This window comes from Corythoichthys intestinalis, chromosome 9 (assembly GCF_030265065.1).
Source record: "Corythoichthys intestinalis isolate RoL2023-P3 chromosome 9, ASM3026506v1, whole genome shotgun sequence".
Taxonomy (NCBI): Eukaryota; Metazoa; Chordata; class Actinopteri; order Syngnathiformes; family Syngnathidae; genus Corythoichthys; species Corythoichthys intestinalis.
This window is the reverse complement of record NC_080403.1, coordinates 33,125,158-33,148,335: the sequence shown is the minus strand read 5'-3', so window position 1 is coordinate 33,148,335 and position 23,178 is coordinate 33,125,158. Positions and strand designations below refer to the sequence as shown.

General features: G+C 40.2%; 1 protein-coding gene and 1 non-coding gene across 20 annotated transcripts in view; one reads left to right on the top strand and one right to left on the bottom strand.

Annotated features, from left to right (window-relative positions):
• The window catches only part of LOC130921205 (MYND-type zinc finger-containing chromatin reader ZMYND8-like), a 36,679-nt gene that overhangs the window by 12,659 nt on the left and 842 nt on the right, over window positions 1-23,178 (bottom strand). For 3 of the 19 annotated variants that reach the window (XR_009064307.1, XM_057844821.1, XM_057844822.1), the window contains exons 2-9: window positions 20,366-20,537; window positions 19,965-20,029; window positions 4,973-5,037; window positions 3,621-3,760; window positions 887-1,108; window positions 674-787; window positions 299-364; window positions 14-106 (exon numbers count right to left, since the gene is read on the bottom strand). Coding sequence is in view for 16 of the 19 variants with exons in the window: in XM_057844821.1 (XP_057700804.1) it covers window positions 14-106; window positions 299-364; window positions 674-787; window positions 887-1,108; window positions 3,621-3,760; window positions 4,973-5,037; window positions 19,965-20,029; window positions 20,366-20,425 (825 nt within the window). In the remaining 3 variants the exon portion in view is untranslated. Of the gene's footprint in view, window positions 1-13; window positions 107-298; window positions 365-673; window positions 788-875; window positions 1,109-3,620; window positions 3,761-4,972; window positions 5,038-5,201; window positions 5,591-6,234; window positions 6,311-15,543; window positions 19,412-19,432; window positions 19,870-19,909; window positions 20,030-20,284; window positions 20,538-23,178 lie in introns of those variants that run through there. The other 16 variants (XM_057844824.1, XM_057844828.1, XM_057844827.1 and 13 more) reach the window with 16 other exon arrangements.
• trnat-ugu (transfer RNA threonine (anticodon UGU)) lies at window positions 20,761-20,833 on the top strand. Its single transcript has one exon. It is a non-coding gene; the product is annotated as a tRNA-Thr (tRNA).

Sequence of the window (23,178 nt, the reverse complement as noted above, 5' to 3'; positions counted from 1 at the left end):
GACAAGTGTTTACCTTCTCGAGAGTGCAAAGATCCATTGGGTGAAATATGTATTCTGCATAGTCTGGATGCTGATCAAGAGAAACGGGTTTCAGGAAGAGTTCAGTCTTTAAAATGGAAAAAGATGAGAGAAGTACAGGTTAAATTTAAAACATGGCAAATTTCTAGCAAATCCCCAGTTTAGCAGATGGACATTTCATGCTATTACTAAATAATCTAAAAGCTGCATCAATCAAAAGGAGCACAACCAATGAAGGAAAATAATCAAGACAGGGACTTGTTAGTGGTGTAATTATTACCCAATTAAAAGTCTTTCTCTGCGTGGAAGCTGCATGGGGAGAGCGAGATGACAAGCGGGGATGATCCTGAAAGAGAGCGAAAGGGGCAGCTGTATCCTCACCACCAGCTTGCATGTTTACTTTCATGGTTCCCCACCATGACAGGCTCAGTTTGGCGACGTTTTGGAATGTTAGATGAGTTACATGAGATTAATTTCACATGCAAATAACTGACACCTCATGCTAGACCAATAGAGGACAGGTTCAAGGGGAAGCGGCTGATGAGAACACAATGACTGTAAAAAGCTCTTGATTTGGTGCCACACTAAGCTGACTTGCCAAGGATAATATTCTCAGGTAAAATAAATCAAAAGACAGTGATATTAGCATACTTACACCTGGCTGTTTCATCTTCTGAAGAGCAAACTTTAGTAGGTAAGACAGCTGGTCTATAGTCAGCATCATCATGGCTTTGCTCTGAGTCTCTATACATTCAGCAACTGTTATTTTCTAACCCAAAATAAAAACACAATGAGTTCCCATCACCAGTTTCACAAATATAAAAATTCAATGGAATTCTTATTTCTAGCACCCTCACAATATTCGCACCTCACACTCCGGACAGAACCAGTCGCCCTCAGGCTCGTCCGGTAGTTTGAGGCACTTGGCATGGTACACCCTGGGGCAGAGCTCACAGCAGAGCACCTGACCCTCGCGGTGGCACAACCAGCAGTAGAAGTCATTCCTGCCGTCCTGCGGTACAACATCAACAGGGTCTGTTGTGAGTGCTGGCTGCTTCGCATAGTAAAAGGGACCATGTCTTAGTTCTGACTGGAATGCAGGCAAAAGAAACACAAAAGGGGGGTTAGGTCAAAATCAGGCCAAGTTGTACGAAGCCAGGCAGTCATGCACAATGAGAACAAAAGAAGGAGGGGGGGGTAACGCAGCTAATTTTTAGGTCATCAAAGGTAGACTGTCAAAACATGTACAGTATATATTTTCTTTTGAATGTGTTGCAAACAGATTTCGCAGTTGATGGATAATACATTGTGGCCTGGTGATGTCAAAGAGCAGTGTTGCTTTTCCACAAGATGTTTTTTGTTGCATCTACAGGGGTATAAAAAGCAAAATTTCCCATAACAACAGAGGAAGTCTTTTTTCCAGTGTTGTGTTACACTTGCAAGAAATTAAAGAATGATTCTTTTCACTTATATCCTCATTTGTGGAGTACTTTGATTCAAGCTAATATTGATCATAAAAATATTGTTTCCTAATATGGTGCAAGATTTCTTTCTATATTTTATTTATTTAACCTTTATATAGCCAGGTAAGACAAGTGAGATCAGATTCTCATTTGCAACAATGATGAGGAGGTGAAAAAGTTTAGTGTGACATTGACCTAAAAAGGCAACACAACCTAACAATACCATTAAAGTGCCTATGACAGAAAAATGTGTGTTTAATTCATATTTCACGCCGTATTTTATGCTCCTGAATGAAATGGACCGCCTGGATGTGTGTGGAAGCGATCGTTTTATTTATTCAGTTTTTTTTAATCCCGCGCCATGAAAATGGGTGACTTCCGGCTCCAGTCTCGGGTTGAGCAAGAATGCGAATGTGACATCACTTGGGTCATCATCTCACAACACAGCCATTGCTTTATAGCATGCAGATGTACTGTGGATTTAGTTGATTTTGCGGATTTATTCCTTTATTTTTCACATCACGCCAGCCCAATGTACCTGCAGGCTTTTGTTGCTGCCCCAGGGAGAGTAGTGTGAAGCTTTTGGATTTCCCAAAGATTCTTGTTAACCGCGATGGGCAAAACAAGTCCGACAATCAAGAGACCATTGGACGGATGACTAAGGCTAGGTTCATACTACAGGTCTTAATGCACGAATCCAATTTTTTCGTGTTTTACCCCGAGTCGAGTCAGGCATTAACTTGAAGGTCTGAACGGAACAAGTCGCATAGAAGTGGACCATTTCAAATCCGATCTGAGTCACTTTCGTATGTGGTTCAAATCCGATCTGGGCCACATTTTTTCAGAACGTGACTGGCGGTCTGAACTGTCAAGACTCCCAAATCGGAATTCATGCAGCAATTACGTCAGTAAAGAGCAAGCGGCACGGAGGACAGCAGCCATGTAGGCATTAGCGCCTAGCTTGAACTCTGCTTTTAAGCACGAAGAGGGCTTGACCACAGTCATACAAAAATAAAATGAAGAAAAGAATAAGCCTTACAATTTTCGATTTTCATTCTGTGCGCCGAATGAGCAATATTTCATTATTGCACACATGGCCGAGTCGGGGCAAACTGACGCACCCACGTCAAGGCTCGTGTGTACGTGTATGCGTTCTATCAGTACATATAAACTTTGAATATAAGACTAAACGGGGATTATTAATGCCTGTTATTTGTGTCCTCTTTTTGGAAATCAAAATATGATCACTCTGGAATGACATACAGCTAGCATGTCTAATTTTTTTTTATGCTTCTGCGCATGCAGGTCTCTCTGCTGAGCGCATCTCGGACTGCGATTTAGTGCGCATGCGTGATACTTGAACGGTCTCAATGGACAAAGGCAGTCTGAACGGGCATGCAAAAAAAAAAAAAAAAAAAACATGGCAAAAAATCGGATTTGTGCATTAAGACCTGTAGTATGAACCTAACCTAAGTGAGTAAGTTTCGCGTTTTATATTATGTCAAATTCTGAGATCATGGCAAACGTTTTAATAAGGAGGTGGCTTGCATTTTGTGGGTGATAATACTACTCCTTTTTTTTTTTTTTACATTTTCGGCGTTTCCCCTTCTCTTCCCAGCGACGAGCACTGCCTAATAATAATAATAATACATTTTATTTATAACGCACTTTACATTTGAAAAACACATCTCAAAGTGCCTACCCTGCCGCCATGAGCTGGCCGATCGGTGAAGACAATCAACCAAGCCGCCGTGTGTGATATGAGTTGGGGTACTTTTGTGTGATTTGTCATTTTCGATTTAATCTTTTATTGATATTAAATCTTGGAAGTGCACCTTAAATCATCATATTTTTCACAGTCAAACAAAAGGTACTACCATGTTATGTAACGAATGGCATTAATGGAAGCATAATAAATCATGTTCATTAATCAATTAATACATTAATGATTTCAGGATGATGGTGATATTGGACTGGTTACTAGTATTTGCAGGTACAAGCGGTTTAATGAATTAACTGGCAGGCAACATAGCTTCAGGTTTCATTTTCTGAAAATACTTAACATTGTATTGTTGTGGGAGGAATGATGGACTGTCAGTTTGTGTAATAAGTCACTAGAGAACCTATTTTGTTTATTACCTGGTCTTTGCTGCTGCTAACAGCACCTGGTTTCTTCTTCTTTTTGACTGGGCTGGGAGAGGTGTCAGTCGAGGAGTGGCCATTTGATGAATGACATGGACTTGGCATCTTTCGTTTCTGGGCTGGCCGCTCTGTTGAGTCTAGCATCACAGGTGACAGTTTGATAGTTTTAATCAGCTAAGGCTCAGTGATGGCCTTTTTCAAGGTCACATGCAGCTGTGGTCAGAAGCTTACATCACATACACACACCACAGTCAAAATTATCTCATTCACAAAGTTTAAAGTTTTATTCATGAGGGTTCAGACAGAAAAATATAACCCACTTATATTTTATCAAATGTCCCTTAGCAAGTTTCACTTTGATCAGAAATGACTAAAATGAAATAAAAGACTTTCACGATTCGTAATCTACAATTCTTTTTAAACTGTATCTTCACTCCCTCCCTTGTCAAGTTAAAAGACATTCTAGATTTAAAACATTAATTACCACATGGATTGAGGCAAATACCAGTAAATTAAAAATTCTGAAGTGATAAAATAACATGAAAGTCCAGTCAATTATGAATGCATGTAAGTCTCTGACAACTATTATAAATACCAAATTAAAATGAAAGGTTATACATGTAAGTAGAGGTTGATCGATTTTGAAAAATAAATTCAGCCGATTGCTCATGTCTAAAGCAGTTTTTGTAAGCTGATATTTGAGGCCGATATGTTTTCTTATATTTTTTAATTTTTATTTTAAAAAGCAGGTTGATTATGAAAGGTAAGCGAAGCACTCATAATATAAATGCGTCTATCAAAGGTTCCATTTTTTCCTCTGCTGCTTCGTTTTGTAACACTGGCCACTTGGTGGTGCAAAACACCAATTCCTAAAGATCACCACCCAAACAGTGACCATAACAGTTATTCTTATTTATCCGATAGCTGATCAATATAATGGCTACATAGTCGATCCTGTAAAATGTCCATCTATCGGCCCGATTGGCCGGCTAATATATCGGTCAATCTTTATAAGTCAGATCGTCACCGGAAAAGTCAGCATAACAGTTATCCTATTTTATCAGCTGATATCGGGCGATCTTGGAAAAAGTCCATATATTAGCCTGATACTGAATATTAGCAGGCCAACATATCGGTTGATCTTCATAATAAAGATAAGCAACCAAACAGCAAACACGAGTTCTATTATATCGGCTGTATATTGGCCGATCTTTAAAAAAAAGTTCATATTATCGGCCCTACATATCGGCTGAACGATATGAACAAATCAGTCGACCTTTACATATAAGGCCTATCAAAATAAAGAAACATAAAGCTTTTACAGTATTATATTCATAATACATTCTCACCTTTGGATCGTGTTGAGCTTTCCATTGCCTCCTTGTGTGTGTCAGACTTCAGCTCCTCTGCCAAACTGCGGGAGACAAGGAAGTTCCGTTAATCCACATCGCACTAAGAAAATAGCAGTGCACATTTTTGAACTTGAAACATTGTATACATTTTTTAAAAGAATTTCAAAGCTGTGGATGCTGATAATGGGAAGGCTTTTAGTCAGGCAAACTTTGAATGGTTTACTACCTTTTTAAGTATCATACCAACCTCCCCAGACAGGGAACCTTAAGAGTTGAACAAGCTGGTTTAACAGATCCACGGTCACGTCAGGAGGTACTTTACTGAATTTGATAGATTGGACTTCACCGGGCCACAATCTGTAGTCATTTTGTTTGTAATCTGAACCAAAAAAGCGCAAAACACAGTTTTATTCCCATGTCACTGTTGGCCAGGAAGCCAAAGCCGGAAGTGATGTAATCAAAGACAGGCTTTTTGTGTCGAGCGCCCTCATCCGTTTAGTTTCATTATTGTATTGGATAGCGTTTTAGTTGTTTTTCCAACAAATTCAATCATTTTTATCAGAAAAAATGTTTGATACATGTTGTGTGTGAAACAGTGGTTAACACAGGGGTACCCAACTCTGGTCCTTGAGAGCCCTTATCCAGCTTGTTTTCCATGTCTCTCTCCTCCAACATACTTGACTCAAATAATCAGGATCGTTATCAGGCTTCTGCAGAGCTTGCTGATTAGCTGATCATTGAATTCAGGTGCGTTAGAGGAGGGAGGCATGGAAAACAAGCTGGATAAGGGCTCTAGAGGACCGGAGTTGGATACCCCTGGGTTAACACTAGGAATGTCCCGATCGCATATTTTTGCACCAGAGTTCGAGTGACCTGATTGCCACAGCACACTACCGCTAGTGTTAAACAAGCTAAACGATGATTGACACATTTGGGCCCCTGATGGTAGAGCTACCAAGTTTCTTTGGCAAGATCAAATCTAAAAGCCTGTCAATCATCATTAACTTTAAAAAGCCAACTCCAGGGCACTGCTGACCAAGAAATGATGCAGGAGGGAGATTGAGAGGGTGTACGAGCATGAAGCAGAAAAACATAAATATATTTTTAACTTAAAAACCCGATCTTTTTCACCCGATTCCGATCCTCTGATAAATGGTGCGATCAGCCCGATTTCCGATCACGTTATAAGATCGGGACATCCCTAGTTAAAACTTATTGTGTAGGAAAATACTCCCAACACAATCACTGTTGATACAAGCCTCTATTTTTTTCTGTTGGACTAAGCCAGGGGTATCCAACTCCGGTCCTCGAGAGCCTCTGTCCAGCTCGTTTTCCATGTCTCCCTTCTTCAACACACCTTAATCCAATGATCAGCTCATCAGCAAGCTCTACAGGAGCCTAATAACGATCCTGATTATTTGAGTCAGGTGTTCTGGAGGAGGAAGACATGGAAAGCAAGCTGGATAGGGGCTCTCGAGGACCGGAGTTGGATACCCCTGGACTACGCAGTAGGCTGAGTGGATTGAGTACCGTAATTTCTGGACTATAAAGCACACTGGATTATAAACTGCACCGGCCAAATTTCACAAAATTTTTAAATAAATCCACACATATGCCGTACCTGACTATTAGACGCAGGTGTCTGTATCTTAACATCTGATATTTACATAGATGTTGTTGTACATTTGCAAAGATCCACTTTACCTTGCCTTTTAAACTTGAAGTGGGTGAAATCCAGTTAACAGCTAGCGCTAGCCCTTATTTAGCAACTTTGTTGTCGCATACTATGGCAATAAAGTCCTCTGGGTGCCAGTTGAAAACAGCTAATCAACGCTAGCATCGCATTTTCTTTTGTCGTAGCAAATATTGGAAGCCCATCCATTTAAAATTATTCTTTTGTAGCAGCATATAGTACCAGATGGAGTCATATTCATCTATAAAATCCTAAGTTTTTGAGTAAGTCTGACGAGCCTCTGACAAGCTTCATCGGTGCTAGTGTAGCGGCTGAGAGCTATGTCGTGGCAAACTTTGGAAAGCCATTCTTTTAAAACATGTGTAATTAAGATTGTTTTGCTATTTCTTACGAGAAAATATGAAGCTCCTTTGTAAAAAAAAAAATAAATGAAAAAATCCATAAATAAGCCGCTTCCTTATATAAGTCGCAGGGGTTAAAACAGTGACAAAAAAGTAGCGGCTTACAGTCTGAAAACATATGGTACTTAGAAGTGGGCCAGCCAATAAGTATTCTGTTTTTTTTTATTTTTATTTTTTTATCAAAACATTTTACTGAAGACTGCTTTGACCAAATGACAAATGGCGTGTTACCTGTGAAGAGTTGTTTACATTAAACACCGAAACAACAAGGCTTTATCAGGCCCCAGGTTCGCTAAAAGTTAACCAGTAAAAAATCCCGGTTTTAATATTTTCAGACGATAAAGTATTAGTTTTTCCCAATTGTTATCCATGATGTTGTGTAGGGCATTAATATAACATATTTACAATTCAGTAAGTAGGCACTCTAGATCCTATGTTAATGGTGTCCAAGTTGCTTCCGTGTCAGGCATTCTCTCTCGCTCGCGCCGTGTTATGGGGATTCCGCCTCCAGATTGAACTTCTACGGTAAAATCTCCCTGGAATCATGTTCTTCGGTGCTTACTTCCTCCTCTGACCATCTTACAATTTCGTGTTCCAATTCGTCGCACGACTAAGTCAACGAGTCTCGACTACTGTTTTCCATAGAGTCATATGCCCACTACCGGAATCCTTGCCTTTGATTACATCATCATTTTCAACTACGCAGAGGCAAACCGTGACAAAAACTATTTATATTGCACAATTTCAACAGTTATGGATCTTTGTGAGTCCTGATAATTACCTTTTGAACACTCTTTGAAAAGGTTCAATCATTTAATTAGTGTGGACGGAAAAAAAAACACAATAGTGCGACTTTAAAACCATGTACACTTTTTCCAAGGCCTTTGTACGAGGTTGCAATTACATTTGGAACAACTCACTTCATCAGAGTATGCAAGTACTGATGGAGCAAAGAAAATCTTTATGCCCGTACAATATGCTCAAATGGAACCGTGCTCCCGATTATAGTAACTAAATAAAAATCACTCCACTGAACCTAGGCCTATGAATAACAGAGCACTGCAAGTTGTGTGCCTGATCCAATTTGGCTAAACAAGAAGGAACATAGACTCAGTGGGCCTCCTTAAAGTACTGCACACAGACAAATTTCTGCTTATATCGTGAATACGCAAATTTAACAAAAACTGTTTTTGTGTGTGAAACTGTGTGATTCTTCAGTATGTTTGTTACATGTGTACTCTGTGAACAAAATTATAAATAATGAAGTATCAATTTTCCAAAACAATGTCAAATCTCTGTGTTACCCATGATTTATGAACTAATCATTTAGTATATTTTTAAAAAAGTAATTAAATTGGAAATTTTCTAATAAGTTGACTAATATTCTAAATAGCCATCAAAAGAACTGTTTGCATGTGTTTATAGCGGAAAACACCTACAAGACTGAAAAAGCAGTTTCTGCTGTTGCACTCCTTTCTAAAAGAAACTGCTGTATTTTAAGCCAAAACAACTGTTTTGTTTGATAGAACAATATGTCTATATGCTGCCATAGCAGATTCATGGCGTATTAAGCCCCCGAACTATTTTTAGTTTGTTATTGGTTATTCGTTTTACCCTGAAAAACCCAGTTTCCAGACGTCGCGCAACCGTTTTTGTTTCCACCCAGGCATGAAAACAAGGTAAGTAATTATATTTATTATTCAAAATGTCTGTCATTTTTAGCTTAGAATCATTAATTGATGTATAATATTTTGTTTAAAATTGCTGTCTAACCGCTCGAAGTGTACAGACGCACTATCTGAGCTCCTGAAGGCACGCTGACCTAACCCAGCCTGAAAAATACGACTCCAGTATGACTCGGAAAACTCTGAAACCTGAGGATCTGGATGAAGTCAAATCCTCCATCCAGAAAATAGTGGCCTCTCTGGCCTCTCTGACCAACCTCGAGGCTTCTCTGACTAACCTGATTCAAAGCCAGAATCGGGAAGTCATAAAAGAATTACAGCTGATGCGCGCTGAAAACAAGAAGCTCAAGCAAGTGGTTGAGGAGAAGGAGGCTCGCATCAAATGGCTGGAAATTCTAGCTGATGATCTCGACCAAGGAAGACGCGCAAATGATCTCATCATCTCTGGATTACAACTGATGCCCAGATCATATGCCGAGGCCGCTAGCCCACCTGTGGCTCAACAGGCAATTGCCAAGCTGCAAAAATTTGGAATAAAGGTGGACCCGCAGGACATCCATCACTGCTTTCTGCTCCCAACTGGGGGGAGAGGTCCGGCGACGGTGGTCGTGAAGTTGGCAGACCACAAGAGCAAGGTTGCCCTGCTTGACCAGCGCCACCGCCTGAAAGGAACGAAGATTTTTCTGAATGACAACTTGACTCGCCGAAATGCCCACATAGCGAGAAAAGCACGTCAGCTCAAAAAAGAGGGGAAAATTGCCAGCACCTGGGTCTCTGATTGCAAAATTCTTGTCAAGTCGCAAGACATGAAGATAAGAGTCGTGAGAAGCCTGGAAGAGCTGACCTCATTCGAAAATTAATGATGACACCTGTTACCACCTTTTGGATGACCAGATTGATGAGTACCATGATGACCCAACTGATAATCTTGATCCTTATCTCAACTTTTACAATAACATGTCGAACAACTGTAAGTACTACACAGCGGAACAGTACTACAATTCCATGGATGTGGACGGTAAGCTGAAACAAATCCACTTCAACGCCAGGAGTCTATACAAAAATTTTGAAAGCATTGACGAATATCTACAGAGCTTCAATAACAAGTTTGATGTTATTGCCGTCTCAGAAACCTGGCGTTAATGTAAACAAAGGAACTGACTTTAAAAAGAAAACAGCGCCGTATGAGTATTTTATCTCCCAAGGACAGGGCCTGCGAGGAGAAGTTTAAGAAATATAGAAATAAGCTAAACTGGACATCAACTGATACAATGAACCCACTCAAATTGACAATATGTGAAATTCCGTGACAATCAATGACTTTTGAATGATATGTGAAAAAAAACAACAACAAAAAAACTGATAACAACTGGACTGTAACACAAACATGCTTGACTGTGCGTCCCAGGCTGTTGGGGGACGGGTATCGATAAGCATTTGCTTTTTCCCGTCTTTCCTTTGTCTGTCGTCGTCTTTCTTTCGGGCAAATTCCACACTCTGAAACTGTCAATGATTATGATGATGATGACAATGACAATAAATTCATTCATCATTAGAAAAAAAAAAAAAAAACGACTTTGAAAAATTATTCGCTCGCATATTTTAAAATCTTAAACAAATGACGTCACAATTAAAAAAATGGTGTCTGTAAAAAATTCACGGATATCTACCTCATAACTGTCGCTAAATTGTATTTTTTTGTGACTGTCGCATTTTCCTCGATATGTTAGATGATAAATAATCAATCCAAACATAGAAAATTTTTGGGGAAAAAATGTTTAAAAGGGTAAATATTTGAAGAAAATTTAGACCACTCCTTTATGTCACTTGTTATATTACCATGTTTCACCCATAAAATCCCCCAAAATCCAGCTGTGACCATTCACAGCTGTGTCTTGACACTCAGTGATACATGCCACATGGAGTTATGGATCGAAACAAGATAACTATGCGATAATATCTCGTTTAAGTCGTGGTGCCTGTAATTCTGCTCTCGCGTGCTCTCACCTCCAGATAGGTTTTGCTGTTAAAAAAACAATTTTTTTCTAAAAATGCCCTCCTGTCCAAAATTTTTGTTCCACCAGAAAAGTGAGATTTTAAGCTTTCCAATGATGTATCACACATGCATATCGGACAATTTTGAAATTTGGCCAAATTGGGGGTCTCAAAGCGGAACTTCAAGTCACCTGAGTGTTTTCCGCCTTATGTCCTTTATGTGTGTGTATGCTAGAGGTGGTTGGTAACATGCTGCATTACTCAAAAGCGCAAATTTCAACCACTCTACTAGTTTTTATTTGGCTGGCACTAATAGACCCCCAAAAACTGGAGATATGATAATTTTTATCTCATTGTAGGAAATATGTTTACTCCACTGAAGAGCACTTATGTGCTTTGCATGGGTGATATTTCATTTCTATACATTTTTCTAGTTGGAATTTTATGCTTTTTGCGTTTTTTTTTTTTTTTTTGCTGAATATAATCAAGTAGTAGTTTATGGTACAGTATAATAATAACAGTTTATACAGATCAGTGGTCCTAAACCTTTTTTGCACCACAGACGTGTTTGATGTGGGCCTTTTTTTCACGGACCGGCAATGTGAGGATATGCGGCATTGAAAATGGATGGGTGAATGGATGGATAAAATAACACGATGGGGCTAAAAACGAGCGTAAAGTGCAGGGGAAATGTAACTCACCAGACACTGAATCAATCTTTTTTAACAGCTGCTTCTTCTAAAACTTGACGGCAAATATCCTTGGTTGCAGGCATAATAACTTCTTCAATTGTGAAAGATTCCTTGGCTTTAGCATTACGGTTCGCCACGAGGTATGATGCTCTCAGTGCATTCACGTTTGTTAATGTGGTAAACCTCACTACTTCTTTTCTTTGTGCTCACACTTTTTTGTTTCTCAAAATCTTATCCATTGTTCCAGGGTGCTTAGTCTCTCTGTGCTGAAGCAGCTTTGAAGGCTTCATTGCCTCGTTTGCTAACTTCTGGCCACATATTATGCAGACTGGACTTGGCGTAGGCTCCTTTTACGACTCGTCAGGTGGCCTTTTTCCAGTAAAAAGCTGACCAAAGATGTCTGTTTTTCAGTCATCTTTGCTAGCTTGTGGGCATAAAATTTCTAGGAACAAATCTGATGCGCCTACATCATACGTCATTATCGGGGACAAGCGGACATAGCTGTAAAAAAATAGATGATAGCTCTAATTGATTCCTATGACAACATCCTATCCAGTTTTATTATTGTATCTATTGACTAATCCCAGCAAAACGACCGGAAGTACCCAGTCCGCCATTGCTGAGGTGTGCCGTCCGCAGCACACTGACAACAGCAAGCAGCTAACGCTACTGTTTACATTGACTGACAGTGGGCTGCTAATGAAGTGCATGAACCCCCCCTTGTAATGGCGGCCACCACTAGAGGGCGACGTCCACATAATTCTTGTTATCTCTCAGGTTAGGCTGACACATTGGCGTGTCAAGAGGCACAGGCCAGAATGCGGTCGTTAAAATATTATTTATTATTTCTGTGCGGCCCGGTAGCATACGTGCCACGGACCAGTACCGGTCCCCGGCCCGATGGTTGGGGACCACTGATATACAGTGCCTTGCAAAAGTATTCGGCCCCCTTGAACCTTGCAACTTTTCGCCACATTTCAGGCTTCAAACATAAAGATATAAAATTTTAATTTTTTGTCAAGAATCAACAACAAGTGGGACACAATCGTGAAGTGGAACAAAATTTATTGGATAATTTAAACTTTTTTAACAAATAAAAAACTGAAAAGTGGGGCGTGCAATATTATTCGGCCCCCTTGCGTTAATACTTTGTAGCGCCACCTTTTGCTCCAATTACAGCTGCAAGTCGCTTGGGGTATGTTTCTATCAGTTTTGCACATCGAGAGACTGACATTCTTGCCCATTCTTCCTTGCAAAACAGCTCGAGCTCAGTGAGGTTGGATGGAGAGTGTTTGTGAACAGCAGTCTTCAGCTCTTTCCACAGATTCTCGATTGGATTCAGGTCTGGACTTTGACTTGGCCATTCTAACACCTGGATACGTTTATTTTTTAACCATTCCATTGTAGATTTGGCTTTATGTTTTGGATCATTGTCCTGTTGGAAGATAAATCTCCGTCCCAGTCTCAGGTCTTGTGCAGATACCAACAGGTTTTCTTCCAGAATGTTCCTGTATTTGGCTGCATCCATCTTCCCGTCAATTTTAACCATCTTCCCTGTCCCTGCTGAAGAAAAGCAGGCCCAAACCATGATGCTGCCACCACCATGTTTGACAGTGGGGATGGTGTGTTCAGGGTGATGAGCTGTGTTGCTTTTACGCCAAATATATCCTTTTGCATTGTGGCCAAAAAGTTCAATTTTGGTTTCATCTGACCAGAGCACCTTCTTCCACATGTTTGGTGTGTCTCCCAGGTGGCTTGTGGCAAACTTTAAACGAGACTTTTTATGGATATCTTTGAGAAATGGCTTTCTTCTTGCCACTCTTCCATAAAGGCCAGATTTGTGCAGTGTACGACTGATTGTTGTCCTATGGACAGACTCTCCCACCTCAGCTGTAGATCTCTGCAGTTCATCCAGAGTGATCATGGGCCTCTTGGCTGCATCTCTGATCAGTTTTCTCCTTGTTTGAGAAGTTAGTTTGGAAGGACGGCCGGGTCTTGGTAGATTTGCAGTGGTCTGATGCTCCTTCCATTTCAATATGATGGCTTGCACAGTGCTCCTTGAGATGTTTAAAGCTTGGGAAATCTTTTTGTATCCAAATCCGGCTTTAAACTTCTCCACAACAGTATCTCGGACCTGCCTGGTGTGTTCCTTGGTTTTCATAATGCTCTCTGCACTTTAAACAGAACCCTGAGACTATCACAGAGCAGGTGCATTTATACGGAGACTTGATTACACACATTTGGATTCTATTTATCATCATCGGTCATTTAGGACAACATTGGATCATTCAGAGATCCTCACTGAACTTCTGGAGTGAGTTTGCTGCACTGAAAGTAAAGGGGCCGAATAATATTGCACGCCCCACTTTTCAGTTTTTTATTTGTTAAAAAAGTTTAAATTATCCAATAAATGTTGTTCCACTTCACGATTGTGTCCCACTTGTTGTTGATTCTTGACAAAAAAATTAAATTTCATATCTTTATGTTTGAAGCCTGAAATGTGGCGAAAGGTTGCAAGATTCAAGGGGGCTGAATACTTTTGCAAGGCACTGTAGATGTTGTGCTGAGAAAAAAAATAAAACATTTTTTTTTAAAAAACAAAAACAAAACAAAAAAACAAATAACATTGAAAGCAGTTACTCATTTCTTGAGTATTTGTTTCACGGAATACCGTTTTACTTTGGTAAAATGTTTTATATAATATTTAGAAGCAATGCTACACTTACTCGACTAACATTTTTGGCTACTATACCCACCTCTGATGTATCCGTTCTTGTCTGTGTGTAAGCAAATTGCAGAATTTCATTGCACAAATGGAAAAGTATTTGGATCACTCCCAGGTAATTCAAGGCTTCAAAGTTTACATTTGACAAGCAATGCTACTGTCATAGATGCTTGTGATGGGACATAACATGATGTAGTTTCTGATGCTTCCACTCTCAATTTCATTAATTTTATCAATCATAAATACCTATATTCTGCTTTATGCATGGTGTTTCAAAAAGACTGGGCCAAAATCAGCACACAATATTCAACATCTAGTGCGGTGTGTGTTGATTCTCAGCTCATTGTTTTTTCCTATGCATGTTTTGTTTCTTTAATTTAACTTTGGAGTTAATGAAAAACGATTAACATCATTATTAAACATTGTCAGGCACCATTACTGACTTTAAGATGATGATTACCTAAAGGGAGAGACAACACCTTTACCATGTACGCCACAGAGGAAAGAATCTTGTTTAATAAATTGTTAAATTAAATAAATTGGAAAAAACAGAATTTGGCCACTGTTAGAGTGTGCAGACACTTTATTAATGTTGGTACAATTTAAGCCAATCAAATGTGAGTATCCCAGATTTCCCGCCTTTCCTCATGACATCATCAATACTTGATTTGGTCCAGTGCTCGAGACTATTAGGGTTTATGTGCGCAATTTTTTTGTGTGTGTGTTTACACATTATTCTCTTTATCATCACATAAAGGTCATTTATACTTATATTAGAAGTGTCTGTCCCTTTAAGAAAGAAAAAGTAAAAGAATGTGTTCAGAGTAGAGCTTTTGTCAAGAGTCAAAATAATACTTTTTTTTCTTTAATATGCAGGTAAAACGTATTTAAAAGCCCGTCAAGTATTTTTCAGTATCAGGCAATGCTTCAGCCAAGTTTGTTTATCCTTCCTATTGTTGTTTGCGTTTTCTCTGACAATAGACCAGAGCTTTTTTATAATCTTGTTCACAACCCTTCTCACCCATCCTCCTCCATCACCAAAGATGATGGAGGAAAATGGTGTGATGATGTGTCTGCCGTGAACGCAGATCAAGCACAAAGGCAGGCATAAGGGCAGGGAAAAGGCATTATGGCCTTTTACCCCACCCTCTCAGGTCAGTCTTACACAATTTACCATAGCAATGTCCCGTGTAGTTAACGATTACAGCAATAACAGGCAACGACGTCAGACAAATACATGACGCCCAATTCTGAATATTATGCAATAGAGAATTATACATCAGGTAACACTTCCACAACCACTTGCACACCTTACACCACCATAATATCCATGCTTCAATGAAGGAAATCAACAGCATGCCTTCCATTCTTACTCACATAATGATTCTTCACCCTATTCTTTAAGAGTTTTCAATTAGAGAGGGCGTTGTGAAATGATGGAAACGGTAGTTCCAAGTATCCCAGAAGGCCTCCTCTCCCTGCTGCTTCCTTCTGCAATTGTCAATCTTTAACCTCAGCTGCAGGCGCCTGATTGGTTTTAGCAGCACTACGAGGTACCTGATTGGATGCTGGGCTCAATGTACCACATACGCTTTTCTGCTTCTTGATCCCCTCAGCCTCAGTGCTGCAATGCAGAGAGGACTTCTCTCCACTATTCCTTCAAATCAAGTCCCCATTTCCCTCGTTTGAGCACAAAAAAGGCCCTGTACCTTTCGACAGACATGTAAAATGCAGTATATGCGCTAGACTGCGAGCGGCTCAGCTTCCCTCCTCTGCCTGCTCTCAGTGGTATATGGCATCCATTTTGATGAGGCTTTCTCTCCCTCTCCAACTGCTTCAACCACACACAAAACAAGTCCACATTGCACTAGCCCAATATACTGAACAGGGATCCCTGGGTGTTAATTTGAAGTAGGCACAAAGACTGGACTTAAAAGTCACAGGCCTGGCTCAGAAGGGAAAACATAAAAACATCTCATTCTCAAGGTTTTCCTTTTTTCTGCTTCGTCAAGTTGCAGCGAGTAAATATTTGCCTTATCCGATTTGCATGAGTATGAGACTAAACACTAAATCAAATGGTAGACTTCGTCTCAACTTAGAGGACAACATGATCCTACATGACAAAAGTATTCATGGGTCATTTAAGAATAGGAGGACATTTTGGCTTCAAAAATCTTGAAAAATTAGCCTTTACTTTACAGATTTTCTGCAACATATTCATAATTAATAGTTAACATACTATCAAAGACTTGATTAGCTCACCTTAGAGATACTGTACGGTATTTGGCTTCGTAACAGTAACAGTGTTGCAAATCTTTACTTATATTAGCTTTTTCTCAGGAGTATAGCTCGCTAAGGGTTTAGCTAGCTGTTACAGTTGACCAAGAGGAGAAACTTAAATGTGTAAATAAGTGAATATATAATATTCTTTAATTCTCTTATTCTAATAATACGCATAACAGGGTGCACAAGACATTCAATCAAGGCTAATAACAGTATTTTATTTTTTAAAAAAAATAAAAAAAAAAGAAAAATAGAGGAGAGAACATAAATTTTCACCAGCTATTCATTGTTTTCTCTTCTACCATAATAAAAAAAAAGCTTATATATCCACACTTAGGGGTGATTTACAGTACATAATTCTGTGTTCCCCACCTCACATTGCTGAATTTTGTACGCTCCACTCTGCCTAATCACATCTCACTTTGACTCACCTTCCCTCCCCTTTTCCTCAGTTATCAGACCCTCACATGGTGTTCAAGAGTAAATAACAATTAGGCTAGGTTCATACTACAGGTCTTAATGCACAAATCCGATTTTTTGTCATATCCGTTTTTTTGGCGTGCCCGTTCAGACTGCCTTTGTCCATTGAGACCATTCAAGTATTACGCATGCGCTCTAATTTGCAGTCCGACATGTGCTGAGCAAGAACACCCGCATGCGCAGAAGCATCAAAACAAATGACACACGTCATCCGTCATTCCAAGGATATCATATTTTGCTTTTCAAAAAGAGGACACAAATAACAGACATAAATAATCGCCGTTTAGGCTTATGTTCAAAGTTTATATGGATCGATAGCATGCACGCACTGTCCGTGCATGTCACACACACATACGGGCAGTTTGCCCCGACTCTCAGCCGTGTAGGCAATGTTTAAATATTGCTCACATAGAGCAGAGAGAAAACCGATCATTCTCAGGCTTATCCTCAACCCATTTCTATTTTTTTTTTTAATGTCTGTTGTCAAGCCCGGCCCTTCCCCAAAAGCCATGTTCACTGCAAGCTAGGCGCTAATAACGCACAGCTTCCATAGCGGCTCTCTCGCTATTTGATGACGTAATTGCTGCATGAATTCCGATTTGGAAAATGTGGCCCAGATCGGATTTGAACCACATACGAAAGTGACCCAGATCGGATTTGAAATGGTGTCACGTTCAGACTGTCAAGTTAATGCCTCACGTGAGTCGGAAAAACACGAAAAAATCGGATTCGTGCATTAAGACCTGTAGACCTGTAAGACCTGTATAGACCCTACCCACGTGACGTCACAACTCCGCCCTCCTGACTGGTGCCGCCCAATTGTCCGTCAACACATCGTGTTTACCTGTTACGGCTACGTACATTCCTCCTATTTACGGCGTGTTTTTCTGCTCGTTAACATTAATAATCAAAATGGTGAAAGCGTGTGTGGCGGTCGGTTGCAATAACAGAGAAGATAGACGGAGAGACTTGAAGTTCTACCGGATTCCGAGAGACCCGGAGAGGAGAGAGCGAGATGGGCTGCTGCAATTCGACGAGAAAACTGGGCTCCAAACGATTACCACAGATTATGTAGTAGTCATTTTATATCTGGTAAGATGCATTTAATATATATTTAGAGGGATTGGGGCTGACAACCACAATTAAGATCATTGCTAGGCTAATCGCCGACAACATACACGTATGTATGTAGTGAGAGTGCAATCGCTAAACCATATAAATATTAAAAGCCCTAGCTCCATTGACAAATGACATGAAATACATTAGACTTGACAGTGGATGTTAGCAAGAACAAAAGATTTTGAATTGAAAATTTCGTAACTCACCTTTCCAAGCACAAGATAGATTCCTGCCGAATTTTCGTGGACGAGGACCTGTTTCACCCAACCAGCAACGAAGTATTTATAAGCCTCCAAGCTCTTAAAGTTTTTCAGACTTTCGTGAGAATAGGCTGATTTTGTGTGGACAAGATAGTTGTACATATCAGGGTAGCTAGCAGATGTCAGGCAAATACGGCGGAGACAGTGGGTCGAAAAACATCGATTTAGGAGTCAAATATGGATCTGGCGAATGGATAAACTGAAGCTTTTCCACATAACGCCTTTTATGCAACGCATCAAGTGAGTTTACGGCATCCGAAAGCACCGGGTCTTCCATGAAATGCATTATAAATTGCTCGATCAATTGAGACCATTGATAATACAGACACATAATGACGGACAAGGGGGCGGAACAATACAGCCATCACGTGATTTTGTGACGTCGGTGGGTAGGGTCTATATGAACCTAGCCTTAGTTAACGATCGCACCACTATGTTAATGGGTAGCATAGGCGTGTAACAATGTATTTCTTGTTGTTGTTTGTTCTTGTGCTCTTCTGTCTGCTTCCTTCATTTCTGTCCCACTATAACACCTTCCTGTTTGCTGTTTTCTCCTGATAAATAAAACATAATGACTAACCACAATAGGGGCACATCAAATTCCCATGTGATACATTAAAACTGTTCAGACAGTAAGGACACCCAGATTCCTATGAACAAGACAGGCAAAATTGTCTTGTTTCAAATCGGAAGGGCGGGACTTAAAGTATCCTCCAATTCTGGAACGACCCAAGTATTTTACTAAAGAAAATCATGTCCAATCCTCAGTCATAAGGTCAGTTAAAGCAAACGTGGTCAACTGGTAGACAACGATAAAATAGAGCTGAAATGATACAGCGAAACAATGCAAATTAGATCGTTATACCAGAAAAGCAAGTAATACCAGAAATGAAGCACTGAAGGCAAATTGATTCTTTCAGACAATGGAGAGGGATCATAAACTCAGGTCAAGCATTAGGTGAGTCTTCAAAACAAGGCCAGAGTGTCAGTGCCCAGGTCATTGCCAGCAGAAAAACATAGAACAACAGCTCAACAACCACACGATATGAATTACTATATTCTTCCACGCAGAAAGCAAACAGTAACCCAAATATACAGTGCATACAAACAAGATTCTACCAAACCTGTTTCCCTTCAGACAGGTTTTCGAGTGAGAGATTTCATTGCAGTGTCTATTCAAAGGAGATCCTTCCCTTCTCCTCTCCTCCTGCTTAGATACAAGTAACCAGTGTGCTTGGAGCAGAGGGACGGAAAGGGGAAGCTCTAAGATGGCTGACACTCAGAAGCAGAGTACACTGGGAGGCAGTACACACAATTATGTTTCGGCAATTCCTCAGCCGTTACGGCATGATAGGTCTGTAGATCATTTGTACTTTACAACACTAACCCTGACACTGGTGAGCAACTTGGAGAATTATATGTTCTAATCTAAAAAGGGGAATTGTGCGGTAAATTGAACAGACTTTCTGTGAATGAGGAACGTACTAGGTCGATTGTTTTTCATAAAGGTTTGCTTGATATACAGTTGCTAATGGTGCCTGGCAATCTTGCTCTTGTGCCAGTCTGAGGCCTAAATTAAATTTGCTATGCTGTCAATTTACCATCTGTTAATTCCTGTGAGGTGTGTCCTTTTTGCAATGGTCCCAGTATAAATACCTTAACAGGCCTGCAACCTTGACAACACAAGCCAGTGCTGGCCAGAAATATTCCTCTTTTTTCCCCTGACAAGAAAAGAAGGGTTGTTAGGAAGAATACCACTAGCTGTTAGGCCCAAATGTGTCATGTACAAAGACTTTTCCCCAATAGCAGCAGTAGGTGGTGGAAGTACAATGCCAGGATCATCTTTTCAGTTCTAGTTCTGTAGTGTGTTTTGACAAAACATTCCTTCCCCTCCCCAGTTTTCAAGGCATAGCTCATATACGGCTGATACCTTAACAACAGAGTAATATTGGTGAAAGAATGAAAATTTGGCTTACCTGTCTGGATGCATGTCTAACAATTCTGTGTTATATGTCAATGCTTATTACAACATGGAGGACAGCCTTGTCAGCCCTCACCCTGTTCCGAGCACCGCCACGCTCACAGTCTCCAAAAGCTCTCCTACGTGCTGCTCTCATGAAAAGCAAATGCTGACTGGACAGACAGGCTGGCAAAATGTAAGACAGCTGCTGATTGGCTGCTGCACTTCCTGGCTGCTTGTCTTTTGTTCGGCTCAGAGAGGCGGAACCCCTGAAAGATAAGAGCGAAACAGAAACTCACCCTTCAGCTTGATTATTTAGTGACTTTCCATATTACGTCAGATACAAACCAGTCCCTAACCCACGGCAAATTGAATCGATATTTCTCACCCTTACTTTGTATAACTGAAAAAAAAATCCACAATATTTAGAAAGGGAAGTCTGACCTCATATGTGACTGTTATTAGAGTGTTGGTCAACCAATGGGCAACAGAGGCCTCATAGCTCAGTGGTTAGAGCACTGGTCTTGTAAACCAGGGGTCGCGAGTTCAATTCTCGCTGGGGCCTAAACATTTTACGGCTTGATCACACCGTACAAATTGGAGTTTGGCGTCAAAGTCTGAAGGTAGTAGAATTGGTGTAAAATGATAATGTTGTCGGCTGTCTCGAGTTGCAATACCGATTCTGACCAGTCTATGATGCATCCGACCTTATGCTATAATTGTAGTCGAAGAGTTGTAAAGTAAAACCGTCACCTAGAAGACTACTTATAACATACAGTGACAGGCAGAAAAATGATATTCTCTACCACTGGATAACAAGAGGTACAATTCAAATTAATTCAATGCATTCATACACAAATCCATATTCACAAAGTGTACATCATAATGCTGAGCTAGGATCATGTGTGAGTCAGGTTTCCTTAAGAAACTACACAAAGCTTATAGTCAGGAGCCTGAATAGAGCCTATCCACCGACGTCATAAAACCACGTGCTCGCTGTATGGTTCCGCCCACTTGTCCGTCATTTTGTCTCTCTATTAGCATTGGTTTCAATTGATCGAGGAATTTAAAATGCATTTCATGGAAGGCCCGGTGCTTTCTGATGCCGTAAACTCACTGGATGTGTTGCATAAAAGGCGTTATGTGGAAAAGCTTCGTTCTATACAGTCGCCAGATCCATATTTGATGCCTAAATCGATGATTTTTGACCGGCTGCCTTCACTGTCTCTGCCTGACCCTGATATTTACAACTATCTTGTCCACACAAAATCAGCCTATTCTTACGAAAGTTTGAAAAACTTTAAGAGCTTGGAGGCTTATAAATGCTACGTTGCTGGTTGGGTGAAACAGGTCCTCGTCCACGAAAATTCGGCAGGAATCTATCTTGTGCTTGGAAAGGTGAGTTACGAAATTTTCAATTCAAAATCTTTTGTTCTTGCTAACATCCACTGTCAAGTCTAATGTATTTCATGTCATTTGTCAATGGAGCTAGGGCTTTTAATATTTATATGGTTTAGCGATTGCACTCTCACTACATACATACGTGTATGTTGTCGGCGATTAGCCTAGCAATGATCTTAATTGTGGTTGTCAGCCCCAATCCCTCTAAATATATATTAAATGCATCTTACCAGATATAAAATGACTACTACATAATCTGTGGTAATCGTTTGGAGCCCAGTTTTCTCGTCGAATTGCAGCAGCCCATCTCGCTCTCTCCTCTCCGGGTCTCTCGGAATCCGGTAGAACTTCAAGTCTCTCCGTCTATCTTCTCTGTTATTGCAACCGACCGCCACACACGCTTTCACCATTTTGATTATTAATGTTAACGAGCAGAAAAACACGCCGTAAATAGGAGGAATGTACGTAGCCGTAACAGGTAAACACGATGTGTTGCCGGACAAGTGGGCGGCACCAGTCAGGAGAGCGGAGTTGTGACGTCACGTGGGTAGGGTCTATACATTAAGACAATCATTGAATAAAAATAATAATCAGTAAAATTAATCAGTCCATCAACTATGCACACAGAGCCTGCAGGTCTGGGGGTGTATATTCATCAAAAAATGCTTGAAAATTACCAAATGGGTACACCGAGCGGCCAGGCGGGTTCGTGCTTGTCACCAGGCATGTGCCGGTATGATATTCTGACGGTATGACAACCTTAAGCCAAAATATCATGGTTTCACGGTATCACGGTATTGCAATTACAGCTCTAAAATGTGTTACTTTTGAGATATTTAAAAAAAAAAAATTGAACAAGGATTTTTATTTTTGAAAACATATAAGCAAATTGGAACATAAGTATCATGTTAAATTACAATAAATAAATTGTAAAAAATTAAACAGAATTAGAATAAATGCAGTCCTTTAGGTGAGCCTAAACCCACAGCCTCCGCTCAACATCACTACCGTCAGAACAAAAACAACTGAGTATTTTCCATAAAAAGCACGTGTGTATGACTCGTATCATGTTTACATTTTACGTACACTCTCTTTCTCAACACAGACAGTTGCCAGAGAAATAAATCACCACATTTTACCACCGCTAGACACACTAAAGACGCTGGAGTTAACTCTCTTAGCTGATGGGAAACGTTCATGACAGTTTACTGACCTTTAATTTTGTATAAATGCGAAATCACATAGGATGTATTGCCTCCTTGGCAGCCACCCTCCGCAAACATATTTTATATGTCGGTTGGCCCTCCTCTATGCTGCGGTCATCTGTAACTTTTCTGTAGCCGAAGTATTCCCATACCAGCGATTTCGTTTTCTTCAAAGGGGGAAAAAGTTCAGGAGTTTCAACTCCTCCAGCCATTGTGTAGCACAGCTGACTCAATGACACTGAGCAACAACCGGTGGGTGAGATTGAGACTTGCAGCTGCAAGCGAGGGATTTCTCCATACATTT